Raw genomic sequence first — 12,256 nt, 5'->3', positions numbered from 1 at the left:
TTGCTTCAAGCTCTGAATTCGTTTCGTGTTTTGCTTGAAGTCCGACAAACATCGAGTGAATCGCCGCTTGTTGAGACGCCATCGCTCCCGGAATCTGACGGAATCCACGTCCTCTCGTGACCTAGTGAAAGTCAAACCCGTCACCACAGTGTTTCCCAAAGGATCTTTGAGGAGATTTTTATTTTGCGTTCCCTGATTCTTTTTCCTCGTGTGGATCCGTCAGCGGCGCCCTGAGCGTTTCCTCTCGGCCGCGGCGCCCTGAGCGTTTCCTCTCGGCCGCGGCGCCCTGAGCGTTTCCTCTCGGCCGCGGCGCCCTGAGCGTTTCCTCTCGGCCGCGGCGCCGCTCGAACCTGCCTCTGACTTTGTAACTCAGTAGTTTTCACAATATCTTTTTGATAGAAGAAAAAAAAAGACGGTAAAATTTACTGGGTTAAATATCACTAAACGCCTTGTTTTAACGGTAGCTTTCAGATGAATAGAAATATAAAAAAAAATGTATTTAAAAAAAAACTTCCAAAATATTTTTTGAAAAGAAAAAAACAGATTACATATCAGTATGAAGTTGGTTTATATGTGTCCATGGTTTCGGTGTGTGTGGTTCATGTGTTGCATGGTTGTAGAGTTGTGTGTCAGTGTCACGACGGCTGAAACAGAAAATGGAAAACAATGATTTGTTCTTTTGCTCTTAAATGAATCTGCAGTTCACTTCTCAGGGTCACAACCAATCACTTACACTTAAGGAAAATGCAGATTTACTTGACAGCTGATGATTCTTTCTTGTGTGCTCACACTTCTCCCCTCGCGGGAGTCGTGACTTTTAATTTGTTGTCTCGGAAACGAATCCTGGTCCCAGGACTGTGAAACCGAGGCTTGAGGCTCAGTTGGAAATCCATCGAGAGAAACTAGTTTGTTATTATATATCTATAGATATATAGATTGCTCGAGTGTACCTATAACATAGTTTTAGAAATGTATTTTAATGCTTTTTATTTGTTTTATTTCCATGTTAACTTAGTTACATTTTCATAAACTGTTAAAAATATTTAAACCAAAAAGTAGCAGTGACCTTTAACCTTTCACTAGTTGATCATACTGATGTTCTTTTGTGTTTTTGTTCTTTAGTTGTTTATCTTTATAATATATAATTGTTAACAGCTCTCGGTCTCGTGGCTCTGAATCAGTGGCGGAGCGGTTTTAGCATCCGCGGTAGGGAAAGTGGAGCCGGGCCGAGGTGCCACACTGCAGCAGAACAGAGGGATCCACTCATCTGAAGAGAAGAGAAGAAGAAGAAGAGAAGAACCCAACACGACGAGAGACAAATAATGAGACGCTGATTCAAACACACATCAAAAAGTTTGACTTATGTCATAGTAACGACTTCCTGTCAAACAACAAACACAAATACTTTATTCATCACTTGTTTTGAATCCTTTGTGGAAGTGATGGAGTCTCACATCCTTTGTTCTCCTGAATGATCTGAAGCTTCGGTGTCTCACAGGATTCTCTCCGACCTGTCGTCTCAAACACGAAAGGAAAAGCTCAGTGTTGATGTTGGACTTTTGGGAATTGATCCACTTTCCTGTGCTGTGTGATCCTGGGATCAGTTGAGATCCAGTTTCTCTCGTGACGGAGACGTTTTTTGCAGTGTGGCGGCTGAATGTGTGAATCTGGCGGCCGACCTCAGCTGATGGGACGGTGGCGTTTATATCGAAGCACTAACACGCGCTCGTTAGGCGTCTGTATGGTTCGCTGTAAATAATCCTAACGATAGTGGAGTGGTTCTTTCTCTGGTGCGTTTGAGCTTTTCTTTTCTCGAATGTCTCCCTCTGTTATCGAGCTTTGCAATCATGGACGATGTTATTTTGTGTTTCTGTTGTTTTTGAAACAGACGCCATTAGGATCTGTCAGCCGCCTCAGACACGACTTGTAGTTTCTGTTCTCGCCATCATCATCAAACTAACAGGGATTTGTGATGTTTTTCTTTTTGTTTGATGCCTTGAACTTTGTGGATCATGTGCCTTCCAGGTTGAAATGTTGTAATGACAATGCATCAATGAAGAACTTGAACTCTTTTTTTTTTTTTTTATATACAGACACACAAACAGACGTCAGAAACCAACTATGCACCACTTGATCGCCCAGTGTACGTCTTTTATAATGACTCAACAAACCAGACAGATGATGTAGCAAAACCTCCTTTCTCCTTATGTTTATTTAAAGAAAAGTGTGAAGAATATTTTGTGGCATTTTATTTTCACCAAGTGTTAGACAATTGTTTTGCTTTTTTTTGTGTAGTTTACTGGAATAATACAGCACTTTGCCAAAAACAAAAAAAAGTTTAGGAATTTTAGGTTAACGTTTTATTTATCTACATATCTGTTCTCCTTTTTTTTATGTATGAATGATGGATTATCTGATGTCAGAAACAAAAAAAAGAATGCTACTTATAGAGCGGGGTCATCTGTTATTGAACTGTAATAGTTAACACATGTGATCTCTTATTAGCCCATAATAAATGTTTTCATACACAGCTCTCCTGTCTCTGATTCTGCTCAGGTTCATCTTTCACTGTGTTAATCTGCAGCACCGTTATATTATTGTTTACTTAAAATGAAACAAAAGTACCTGAACTTAAGTAGATTTAAGCTTTTCACTTTTACTCCTAAATATATGATCAAATATCTGAATGTGACCGGCTGTTTTCAGTGTCATCATCTTCAGAGGTCTTTATTGTTTTCATATCAAACATAATAAACAGGACCGAGTAGACAGATGCACTCGACAAGTACTTTTACTTTTCATTTTATATTTAATCTTTATTGAATGAGTCAAATTGAGATTAAATCTCTTCTCCAGCAGAGGCCTGAGAACAAGAAACATTCACGATCGGTAACAAAATATTAAACACGAGCAACAACAAAAGCATGCAGTGAAAAAGATTCATAACAAACATGAGAGTAAAGATTTAAGATTTAAAAGGGAAATACGAGTCTGAAGTTTGTTGATGGTTCTGCTCAGAACTGTAAGTGGGTCCAGTTCCTTCATAGTGGTGCCAAGAGGAAGTAACTGGATCTGGTTCTGTATGAACTGGTTTTTTAATAACCTGAGATGATTATTGTCGTTTGTAATAACACCAGGTGATGAAGCCTGTGATGATCTGAGTATATCACACACTCAGATTCATGGAGACTATTTAATCCTTTTTTAAAGATTTAATACTTTAAGTATATTTAAAGTCAAATACTAAGTTACTAATATCAATTAAACAAGTTAATGTGGTACTTTTACTCGATTACATCCTGTCTATTCATTTGACAGCTGACCCACGTGCTCCCTCTGTTTACATCCAGGAGTTCGCACGCGGTGGCCGCTGCTCGCCGTCTCATTGGTCCGACGTCACGGAGGCCCCTCCCCCCGGCGGGACTCGGATGCGGAAGTTGTTCTGCTGCCGCGCAAAATAATCGCTAAAAGCGTCGTTGTGTTTAAAAGTCACGCAGACTTTCCGGTGCCGGTAGATTCCTGCTTGTCATCCGCGACGTCACATTCCGACCGGAACCGACCGGAAGCCCGGTTCACTAGATCCGAGCTCCCGGTGCCTTGGTCCCGTTAGAAGTGAACGAGGGAATCGAACCTCCGGTTGTTGCCGGTGTGACGCTGCTACCGAGCCGCTGCACCGGAACCTGCACCGGGACCCTGCGACCCGGATCCGGGTGCAGGCCCCGGGCTTTGGCGCTACCGGAAACCTCACGTCCAATTTAAAGATTTAGCGCGTTCTTGTGAACCGGGAACGCGCATGCGCAGTGGGGGACGCGGATATAAGGATTGGCGCCGGCGCCACAGCTGATGCGCTCATTCATTCTTCACAGACGAGGTAAGAACAACACGTCGCTGCTGGTTCTCATGGTTCTGAGGGTCCTGGTTCTGAGGGTCCTGGTTCTCATGGTTCTGAGGATCCAGGTTCTCATGGTCCAGGTTCTTATGGTCCTGGTTCTCTGCACTGAGCTGCAGTTTAAACCCTTTCTCTGCCATGTTCGATTCTCTGGTTGTTTCTATGTGTTTGAGTCCTGAAGGAGAAAAGGATCCGAGTCCAGCTTCAGTTTAACTTCAGTTCATCTGTTTAAAGTATTTATATCCTGAGAGAAGTATCTATACTCTCAGGAAAGTATCTATACTCTCAGTAAAGTATCTAAACCTTCTGTAAAGTATCTATACTCTCAGTAAAAGACATATAGTCTCAGTGAAGTTTATATACTCTAGCAAAGTATCTATACTTGCAGTAAAGTATCTATACTCTCAGTAAAGTATCTATACTCTCAGTAAAGTATCTTAACTCTTAGTAAAGGATCTATACTCTGGGTAGAGGACCCGTGCTGGCCTGGTTAACCCGGGTGAAGCAGCCGCTCTCCCATGTATTGTTGACCCAGTTAGCAGCTAAGTGACCGTAGCTCCTTTCAGCCTCGTTTCTAACTTGTTCGAACTCGTGAAAGTTCCGTTTATTGGCTGTTCTGTTGCCCCCCCACCCTGCCTCCCCCCGGGGCTCTGGACCCGGAGGATCCCTCTGAGCTCTGCGGGGATCGGAGACTCTTTCCCCGGGTAGCAGGACCGAGGCTCCGGCTCGATCCTCCCGCTTCTGCGGAGCTGGAATTGGCGGGTCTTTGAGTTTGATCCCCCGATCGAGCTCCTGCGATCCGGGTCTGGCCCGGTCCACCTGGCCCAGGACCCGGATCAGACCCGGGGCTCCAGGTCCAGGTTCACAGAAACCCGCTTTAACGAAGCTTTCACGTGTTTTTTTTGTGTTAAATCGAAGCGTCGCGCAGCCCCCCCCCCTCGCTAGCTCCCAGCACCAGACCCCGGCCGCTTCTCACACCAACTCCCGGTAAACTGGTCCCTATCTCCGGCTGGACCAGGAGCTCAGAACCAGGATCCAGTCCAGACCTCCAGGGGGTCGTCTGGGGGGGTTCGGCTCAGTTAGTGGGTCGTTCTTCTGCCTGTGGAGCTTCTTTACCCGAGCTAACTCTCTGTATCACAAGCTAACCTCCAGCCTGAAGCAGCTCCACACTGAGATCCTCCTGCTGGTTCCTCTGGTTCCCTTCAGGACTCCTGCTGGTTCCTCTGGTTCCTTCAGGACTCCTGCTGGTTCCTCTGGTTCCTTCAGGACTCCTGCTGGTTTCTCTGGTTCCCTTCAGGACTCTGGTTCCCTTCAGGACTCCTGACTGGTTCCTCTGGTTCCCTTCAGGACTCCTGGTGGTTTCACTGGTTCCCTTCAGGACTCCTGCTGGTTCCTCTGGTTCCCTTCAGGACTCCTTCTGGTTCCCTTCAGGACTCCTGACTGGTCCCAGTCCTGATAACCTCTTGTGATGTGGTTCTGTGGTGTTAGAGACTCTCGGACTCCAACATGAGGTCCAGTGGCTCCAGGACTGGACTCAGTTCACTTTGTGGTTCTGTGACATTAAAGTCAAATGTCTCACTTGTGTCTCTTGTGTCTCTGCAGCCGAGGAACAGATCCATCGAAACCATGTCCAGACGCAGGTGAGCAGCTGCTGCTAACACAGGATCTGCATGTGGTCAGATCATCTTCATCACTCATCTTCATCACTCAGCTTCATCACTCACCTTCATCCCTCAGCTTCATTAATATCTCATTTGTGCAGGAGATAGTTTTCAAATGTTATTAAACCATTGAGACGTCAGAAAGTCATTAAAAGACCTTTTTTATTTCCACGGCTCCAGTTTGATGAGTTCCTGCTTTGTGATGAAACACGTCTCTGATGATGTTTGTGTGATTCTGAATTTCAGTGGTCGCATCACACTTCAAACCCGAGATTCGAACGCACCCGAGCCGACCGTCCGAGCGCCGCTGAAGAAGAGGAAACCAGAGGTGCGTCTCCTTCACGCTCAGGTTCTGCTTCCTGTTGTTAAATCGAACGCCGGCTCACACGTGTGTTTTTGTGTTTCCTCCTCCAGTCGTCCACGAAGAAACTCCAACCTGCTGCTAAGAAACAAAGCTATGAAATCCAGGTCAGTGGGTCACCAGTACCACACCAGCACGACACCAGTACGACACCAGTACGACACCAGTACGACACCAGTACGACACCAGTACCACACCAGTACCACACCAGTACCACACCAGTACCACACCAGTACCACAACACCAGTACCACACCAGTACCACACCAGCACCACAACAACACCAGTACCACAACACCAGCACAACACCAGTACCACACCAGTACCACACCAGTACCACAACACCAGTACCACACCAGTACCACACCAGTACCACCACAACACCAGTACCACACCAGTACCACACCAACACCAGTACCACACCAACACCAGTACCACACCAGTACCACACCAGTACCACAACACCAGTACCACAACAACACCAGTACCACAACAACACCAGTACCACAACAACACCAGTACCACAACACCAGTACCACAACAACAGTACCACAACAGTACCACAACACCAGTACCACAACAGTACCACAACACCAGTACCACAACAGTACCACAACACCAGTACCACAACAACACCAGTACCATAACACCAGCACCACACCAGCACCACAACACCAGCACCACAACACCACCAGTACCACAACACCAGTACCACACCAGCACGACTCCAGCACGACACCAGTGTTCTAACTGAAGAGGAGCCCGGGTGTTAATGGTTTATTACCAGTTTGATCCTCCTCCCTCCCAGTGGCTGCTTCTTAAACAACTCTTTCACTTGCATATTAATGTGTTTAAATAACTTTCATATTGAATATTAATACCTTGTGGTCATCTCAGTGTAGCTTCTGTAATGCAGGCGTCCATTTTGTTTCTCTAGTTGTTAAACAGCACGTCTGACATTTGGTTTCTTATTTCTCTCTGGTGTCTCCTGTGATTCTTCTCTTTATTGTTTCAGATGCATTAACTTTATTATGTTTCATTATGAACATTTACTGAGTTTGAATCTGAAAGTTAAACTTAATGCAGCTTTATCTACAACCATGCAGTACCTGGTTTCCACCCCAAGGTGGCGCCATCGAATGGCAGTTGAGCGCTTTCCATTTGAAGCATTTTATTATTAAGATTCACTTTTTAATAAACTGTTCCAAGCCTCTGATCTTGAGTAAAACCTGAATGTTCATCCTAATTGAAACTGGTCATTATACAGTTTAGTTTCTGGTTGTGTGTGTGTGTGTGGGGGGGGCGCTGAGTGTCTGAGTCTCATGTGGATTCTTCTTCTTCCTCCTGACAGACGTGTTGGTCGGAGGACGGAGCGAGTCCGTGCGTCCTCATCGAAACCCCCCACAAGCAGCTGGAGCCGTCGGACCCGTCCAGCTTCAAACAACAATTCATCTTCAAGAACCTCTTCATCAAGGCCTCGCCCATCCCCCGCCTCAGGTGAGACCGGGCGCTACACCTCGGCGCCGCGGCCTCCTGCTGGGTCGCTCGGCCTTTTGTTGCTGAGCCGTTGACTCCGCCCGGCTCTGTGTTCACAGCTCGAAGCCCCGGTTCATTCACTGAGCTCAGACGGGTCCGGTCTCTGCTCCGGGGTTCAGATGTTGAATTAATCCAGAGGAGAAGTTTCATCAGAGCGACAATATACATACATTCAGTGAAGAATAATCTAATAAACGACCCCACATGGTCCGGAGGTCGCGTCTTAAAGGTCCTGAAACTAAAGTGAAAGATTGATTATATAGAAGTGGTCTCCACTGATCCCACAGGGGAACGTGGGTTTCAGTAACACTCTTCATCAGAATCAGAAGTATTTTATTGCCAAGTACGTTCACACATACAAGGAATTTGCTCTGGTTATTGGTGCAAACAATGAACATAGAAATACAACATGCATAGGAGAGCAATAACAAATGGGAAACCAGTATATATTTACTCACTGTTTACTTCTTATTAACTCACTTTTTACCAATATTTATACAAAGTAACATTTATTTTGAGAAACATTTCTGAATAAAAATATATAAAAAATATAAAAAGTGAAATGCTAAATGCAAAACAGTGAACAGTGTCATATTGCAATATGCAATGTAATGCAGTATAATATGATATGATATAATATAATGTGTTAATTTAACACATCCTAGAGGTGGGGGGGTGGAATAAAAGTCCGAGTCAGGTGGGGGGGGGGGGTCCTGGGCCTTGTTGATAAGTGTTAAAGTCAGTTCAGTGTTGGAGAGTCAGATGTGTGTGTGGATCCTCCCAGTGGATCCTCCCAGTGGATCCTCCCAGTGGTGATGAACCGGCTCTGACGCTGCCTCTCTCTCTCTCTCTCTCTCCTCCAGTTGGGCGAGTTCCGACGACGTGTGGATCAAGATGCTGAACAAGGAGCTGAAGTACGTCCACGATAAGAGTTACCTGCAGCGGCATCCCAAGCTGCAGCCCAACATGAGGGCCATCCTGCTGGACTGGCTGCTGGAGGTGAGCGGCGCGGCCACACGTCCCGTACCGTCGGTTTGATTCCCATCCCGTCCTGTTGTCTAACGAGCTGGTTTCTCCCCCCCTCCCCCTGCAGGTGAGTGAGGTTTACAGCCTGCACCGCCAGACGGCCTCGCTCGCCCAGGACTTCTTCGACCGCTTCATGCTGACGCAGGAGAACGTCAACAAAGACTTCCTGCAGCTCATCGGCATCACGGCGCTCTTCATCGCCTCCAAGATCGAGGTCAGTCCCCCCCCCACCCCCCACCCCCCCTTCAGGCCCCTAGGCTCTATACTATATTTTGGGTTTAAATGACCAAACGTTTCATTTTATTTTCATACTTCAGTCTTTCACCAGATGTTGTGACTTCTCTTCTGAGCTTCACAAATAAAACCTTGTGGACTTTTAAAAAATCTACATTAACACAAACAAATAAATGACGTCTTCGTAGAACGAGGATAAAGAAATGCACCCGGACAAATGTAAATCAGAACATGTGAATAGTTGTGGATCATATTGCGTATCACTGTCCTCAGACCAACGAGCAGCAAATACAAATCTGTACAAATATCAAAAGCATCATTTTTAACATCAACTTTTCTCCTCAGGAAATTTACCCTCCTAAAATCTACGAGTTTGCCTACGTGACCGACGGCGCCTGCGACATGTGGGACATCCAGCGCACGGAGCTTCACATCCTGAAGGTACGACAACACAACTCTGACCCTGCAGGGGAAGGACAGGCGTGTCCTGTAGCTCCGCCTCCCTTCCTGTGTGCTAACGTTGTCGTCCTGCAGGCGTTGGAGTGGAACCTCTGTCCCGAGACGCCCATCTCCTGGCTGAAGCTCTACGCTCAGGTCGAAGCCCAGAAAGACGACGAGAACTTCCTGGTTCCGCAGTTCTCACAGGAAACGTACATCCAGATGACGCAGGTACGAGACTCCTCCCACGTCACGTGACTCGCTGCACAGACGATTAAACAACGATCTGATGTGTTTTAAATGTAATAACGTAGTTTCCTTCCTGTCGCAGCTGGTGGATCTGTGCATGATGGACCTCAACTCGCTGGACTTCGGCTACAGCGTCATCGCCGCCTCCGCCTTCTGCCACTTCTCCACCTTCGACGTGGTCCATCAGGTCTCAGGTGGGTTCGATTCCCTCGCCTGATGTTTGACCACGTGTCTCTTTACTTTAGATGTTTCTGTTGATCAGATGTTCAAACCTTGTTATTACACTCATGTAAATCCCTGATGCTGCTTCACTTCTACGTCACGGTTCATTTCTGCTAAAACACAAATCTTTACACCAAAATAAGACTTGAATCACAATCACTTCATCTCCAAACTCACAACTCAACAAAATGGACGCCATGACGGCACCAGTGCACCCTGGTGGCCGACTGAGGGAAGCGCTGGATCTGAAATGCAGCAGTTTGAGTTTAGAAAAAAAGTAAACATTCACTCACTGATCTCCTTAAATCCTCACTGAGGTGTTGAGGAGCAGTTTGACTCTCGGACAGAACGACCACGTGTCCTGGTGTTCGAGGCGAGATGTTGAATCCTCTGTGTTCCTCCCCAGGTCTGACGTGGGAGAGCGTGGCGCCCTGCGTCCGCTGGATGAGTCCGTTCATGGACACGCTGCGATCGGAAGCCACGCCCCAGCTCAAGACTTTCCCCAGAGTCAAAGCCGACGACCGACACAACATCCAGACGCACGTGTCCTATCTGGAGCTGCTGGTGAGCCCCCCCCCCCACCAAGTCACATGGTTCAGCACCGAGTCGAACCGAGGGAACACCCACTCACTCTGTGGTGTTTTCTAGAGCAGCCGATTGTTACACAACTACTTCAACTTGTGTTTTAAGAATCATTTTACAATAATCTTAGTTTCATATCACAAATCATTTACAGTATTTATTCCTCTTCACACCGACGGCGCTGTGATCCCCTCGAGGATCTTACAGCAGGAAATGAAATGAAAAACACAAATGCAACCAAATCTATAGAGAAGTTTAAATATCTTAATCTAAAATAAAACATTAATACACTTCTGCATTGCCAATTCTGTAAAATACTTTTTTAGACACTTGACATAAATACTGAGACTTGTCTGAAGATTCATATCAGCCAGTTTTTTTAAATTGTCTTAAATGATCAGATGCGACTGAAAATATCTTATCAGAATTCAACTACGATAGTGTTACAAGTTATTTCTTAGTTTTTGCTCCAAGTTAATATTCTGGAGCAAACCTTTTCTTTGAACTTTGAGTTAAATAATCATGTTTTGATTCTAAGATGATGAAATCTTATTTTTCTTTTGGTTGGAATTAAGACGACTTCCTCTTCTTCTTCCTCTTCTTGTCTGACGTTGACTTTTGTTTCCTCTGTCCTGCAGAGGAAGGCTCAGGAGCGCCGGCTGGACGAGCCCGACTGTCAGATGTCGCCCGTCGCCGTCAGCGCCATGCTGACTCCGCCCAGCAGCACGGAGAAACCGACCAATCCCTGAGCAGGATGGAACACGATGGTTAACACTACCTCTCCGCCGCTTCGCCTGAAGTCGACGGCGTCGGATCCTCGTCACACGGAACAAGATTTTAGGAAAAGATGAACTTCATGTAGCAAGTTTAGATTTTATTTTCTTAACGCTAAGTTCAGATTTAAGTTCCCGTCTGTCTCTGTAGTCTCAGTTTTATAAAACTGAAACTACAGAGGTCGTCAGGATTTTAAGTTCTTAGACAGACATTTTAATTTAAAAACAGAAAGTATTGATTGCGTCTGAACCTTTGAACAGTTTGAGTTGTTGAGACAAAAGTTTCGTCTCCGACTCTGAGGAATTAATTTTTCCCATAACCCACCGAGGTCTGAGGGGACGTTTCCCCCCCGATCGGGTTTTGGGAGTTTTACAGTTTTCTGTCTAAACAAATGATTTCACACGGTGCTTCAGTCGGATTCTCAGGAAACCGATGACATTCCGCTCTGAACTGGTGGAATGTTTATTCTCTTCACATCAAATAAGTGAAAACTCAGATTTCCACTTGATGCTACAGAGGAACAGAGATATTTTACAAAGTGTGTTTTGAAGCTGAGCCATAAGAATAATCAGAGGTTGGATTTGTTGGACGTCCTGAAACCTGCGGACGTGTAAACGGCCTCGGACCCGTTGACTCGGTCCTTATTGATTCTTACCGTTGCAACCTGGTTGCACATTTTTGTTACATTCCTGTGAAACTTGACAACTGTGCAAAGTTTTTGCTTTTTAAGTGCTTGTATTTATTGAAAAGCCTTAGTATGTAAGTAAAGTGTTCATATGTATAAAAAAATCAGCAATGAATGAAGTGTGGATCGCTGCCAAAGGCAAAGGCTATTTATGATTTTGCTGTGACTGTTGGATTACAGTTTAATACCGATGAGTGTTGTACAGCAGCTGTCACTTAGTGCCTTTACAAGAACATGAACTGTGCAGCTTTGTGCTTTAAGCTGAACAAACCTGTGACTCAACTTCTGCAGCTGCAGCAAACTCAACCTGCTTCACTTGTCCTTGTAAATAGAGGAAATCAGAAATATGTAATTTCCTTTTCTAATGTAATGTTTTAAATAAAAGTGAAATGAAGAGTTTGGTCCGTCTCAATCTGCGTTAAACACTAAATATAGAATCTGACTTAAAACCTTGTTTTCATTTAGAAAGAGAAATGCAGATTATTGATTATAACTTATCCATCTGATAAAGGATTTTGGATAAATGAATCTACAAATTTCAGAATCTTTACCATAAGAAATGAAACTTATGGGAAATTATGATTCGTATTGATCATCAAT

At 45.1% G+C, this 12,256-nt stretch overlaps 1 protein-coding gene across 1 annotated transcript; it reads left to right on the top strand.

Annotated features, from left to right (window-relative positions):
• The first annotated feature begins 5,515 nt into the window (after window positions 1–5,515).
• ccne2 (cyclin E2) lies at window positions 5,516–11,013 on the top strand. Its single transcript, XM_061081941.1, has 11 exons — window positions 5,516–5,529; window positions 5,797–5,878; window positions 5,965–6,018; window positions 7,262–7,407; window positions 8,310–8,445; window positions 8,540–8,686; window positions 9,052–9,147; window positions 9,241–9,375; window positions 9,476–9,587; window positions 10,022–10,179; window positions 10,836–11,013. The coding sequence occupies exons 1-11, from the start codon at window positions 5,516–5,518 to the stop codon at window positions 10,944–10,946; spliced, it is 1,191 nt and encodes a 396-aa protein (XP_060937924.1). The 3' UTR covers window positions 10,947–11,013.
• The last annotated feature ends 1,243 nt before the right edge of the window (window positions 11,014–12,256 follow it).

The sequence above is a fragment of the Limanda limanda genome, chromosome 11 (assembly GCF_963576545.1).
Source record: "Limanda limanda chromosome 11, fLimLim1.1, whole genome shotgun sequence".
Lineage (NCBI taxonomy): Eukaryota > Metazoa > Chordata > Actinopteri > Pleuronectiformes > Pleuronectidae > Limanda > Limanda limanda.
This window is presented reverse-complemented; position numbering and strand designations above follow the sequence as displayed.